The following is a 2,203-nucleotide window of genomic DNA, read 5'->3' as shown; positions in this document are numbered from 1 at the left end:
GATGCCCTGGGGGTAAGCAGATAAACATCAGATTTTCATTTTTGGATGAACTATCCCTTTAATGTTAATAATTTTAACAAAATAATAAGGATTGTGATTAGTATTAGTGTGCGTCCTCGAGTCACCTGTCAGTAAAGTTGACAGGTGCTAAATTTGAAATCTTAGTAGCCTATGCTAGTGTGAAACACAGACGAAAATCTGCACAGAAACCACTACTTTAAATCCCATAACAACAGAAACTTTGCCAAGGCTAAAGCTGCAGGTACGTATGTATAATGACCCAAGCTTTCTGAAAGGCTGAAATCTGACTAGCTGGAGAGCTTGTATATTATAAGCATGATATTATAAAGACAACACAAATTAAATAATTGGCCTTTTTTATGCTGATATTGTACTAAAACATAGGCTAATTAAAATATCTAAAAAATATTACAATAAGTATCGATAATTAAAAATTGTTTTATAGCACTTTGGCTTTAATACAGTGGCCATATGAAAGCCAATTGTTTCATTTAGAAAACAGTCATTTGTAACAACCATTCCACTGTTACAAATTTATATTTAAATTTATGATGCCTAATATTTCTTCACACAAGGGATTATGCTCTTTTGGATCTGACGTGACGTGACGTGACGTGACATGTGGCCAAGTATGGTTACCCATACTAGGAATTAGTGCTCTGCATTTATCCCATCCTAAGTGCACACACACAGCAGTGAACACACACACACCGTGAACACACACCCGGAGCAGTGGGCAGCCATTTATGCTGCGGCACCCGGGGAGCAGTTGGGGGTTCGGTGCCTTGCTCAAGGGCACCTCAGTCGTGGTATTGAAGGTGGAAGAGAACGCTGTACATTCACTCCCCCCACCTCCAATCCCTGCCGGTACGAGACTCGAACCCACAACCTTTGGGTTACGAGTCCGACTCTCTAACCATTAGGCCACGACTTCCCCACTGATGTCATAAACCAGAACAATGACAGTAACCACGCCCACCAGAGCAGAGAGAACCAATCAGATCACAGCTTCAATGAGTCTGAGGAATAAAAACACAAAACTGAGATCAGCTCAATGCCATACCTGAACATTTGGGACAGAGTTGAGTGATGTCCAGATGTTGAGTCTGGTTGCTGATGGGATTGTTGAGCACACAGCTGTAGCTGTTTTTCTTTTCATGATATTCCACCTCCAGAGGTAGAGAGAGACTGATGCTGAGATCAGACACACTGATGCTGGACAATAAACTGTTTCCTTTGTACCAGGAGAGAGTCACATCACTCACATTCACCACTGAACACAGCAATGAACATGATGATGATGATGAAAAACAATGTGAAGAGTTACTGCTGATGACGGGTACAGGCAGACGAGCTGGAAACATGAGAGAATTAAGAGAAATATTCACTTATTTTCAGTTTAGTGTGCTGAGTGAGTGTTTATACGGTCTGTCATTTCAAACTACAAAATTATTTAACAATTCAGTATGTAAATAGACAATGAATTAAGAGTACTTGAAGGACAGGACAAATGATCTCTACTCACTGTAGACAGAAACGCTGATTATTTTTGATGAATATAATCCTCCAGTTCTCCGTAGTCTATAACTTCCAGCATGTTCAGTTCTGATGTTTGTGATGGTCAGAGATCCAGTTTGTTTGTCCAGCTTCAGTCTGTCTCTGAATATCCCGTCATGAACATCCTCATATACAGTTATTCTGTCATCACGTTTATTGAACTCAACTAAATTAATTAATAGAAAAATCCACTCAATCTGATCCTCATCTGTTATTTTAGTGAGACCAGAGTTTAGAGTCACTGAATCTCCCTCCATCACTGACAAGGGCTTCGCTGCATCATCACCAAACACACACAGAGAACAAACAGAAAGAGGGTTTGTCACAGATTAAGACTTTTAAATAACTTTATGATTGTTTACAAAAGTAAATAGTTTAAAATTTAAATAAAAAAATTAATTAAAACAGAACGGACACAAAATGAGCAAAATGGTGTGTGGATTAATTTTGTATCTGGTGATTAAAAAATAAAACAGGTGAAACATATATTTAACTCACAATTGACATTGAGATAGAAAGTTTTCCTTTTTTGTCAGTTGATGTGTAGATAATACTTTCCAGCATGTTCAGCTGTGATGTCTGTGATGGTCAGAGATCCAGTTTGATTGTTCAGCTTCAGTCTGTC

At 38.6% G+C, this 2,203-nt stretch overlaps 1 protein-coding gene across 1 annotated transcript; it reads right to left on the bottom strand.

Moving 5' to 3' along the window:
- Positions 1-1,084: 1,084 nt before the first annotated feature.
- On the bottom strand, positions 1,085-1,852 carry LOC107694815 (CD48 antigen-like; the record flags this gene model as incomplete). Its single annotated transcript, XM_016494499.1, has 2 exons — positions 1,085-1,375; positions 1,547-1,852. Coding segments are annotated over 2 exons (597 nt in total), but the record flags the coding sequence as incomplete, so codon positions are not given.
- Between the last annotated feature and the right edge of the window lie 351 nt (positions 1,853-2,203).

This window comes from Sinocyclocheilus anshuiensis, unplaced genomic scaffold, assembly GCF_001515605.1.
Source record: "Sinocyclocheilus anshuiensis isolate Anshui unplaced genomic scaffold, SAMN03320099.WGS_v1.1 scaffold23846, whole genome shotgun sequence".
NCBI lineage: Eukaryota > Metazoa > Chordata > Actinopteri > Cypriniformes > Cyprinidae > Sinocyclocheilus > Sinocyclocheilus anshuiensis.
The sequence above is the reverse complement of the archived record's forward strand: the minus strand, read 5'-3'. Positions and strand labels throughout refer to the sequence as shown.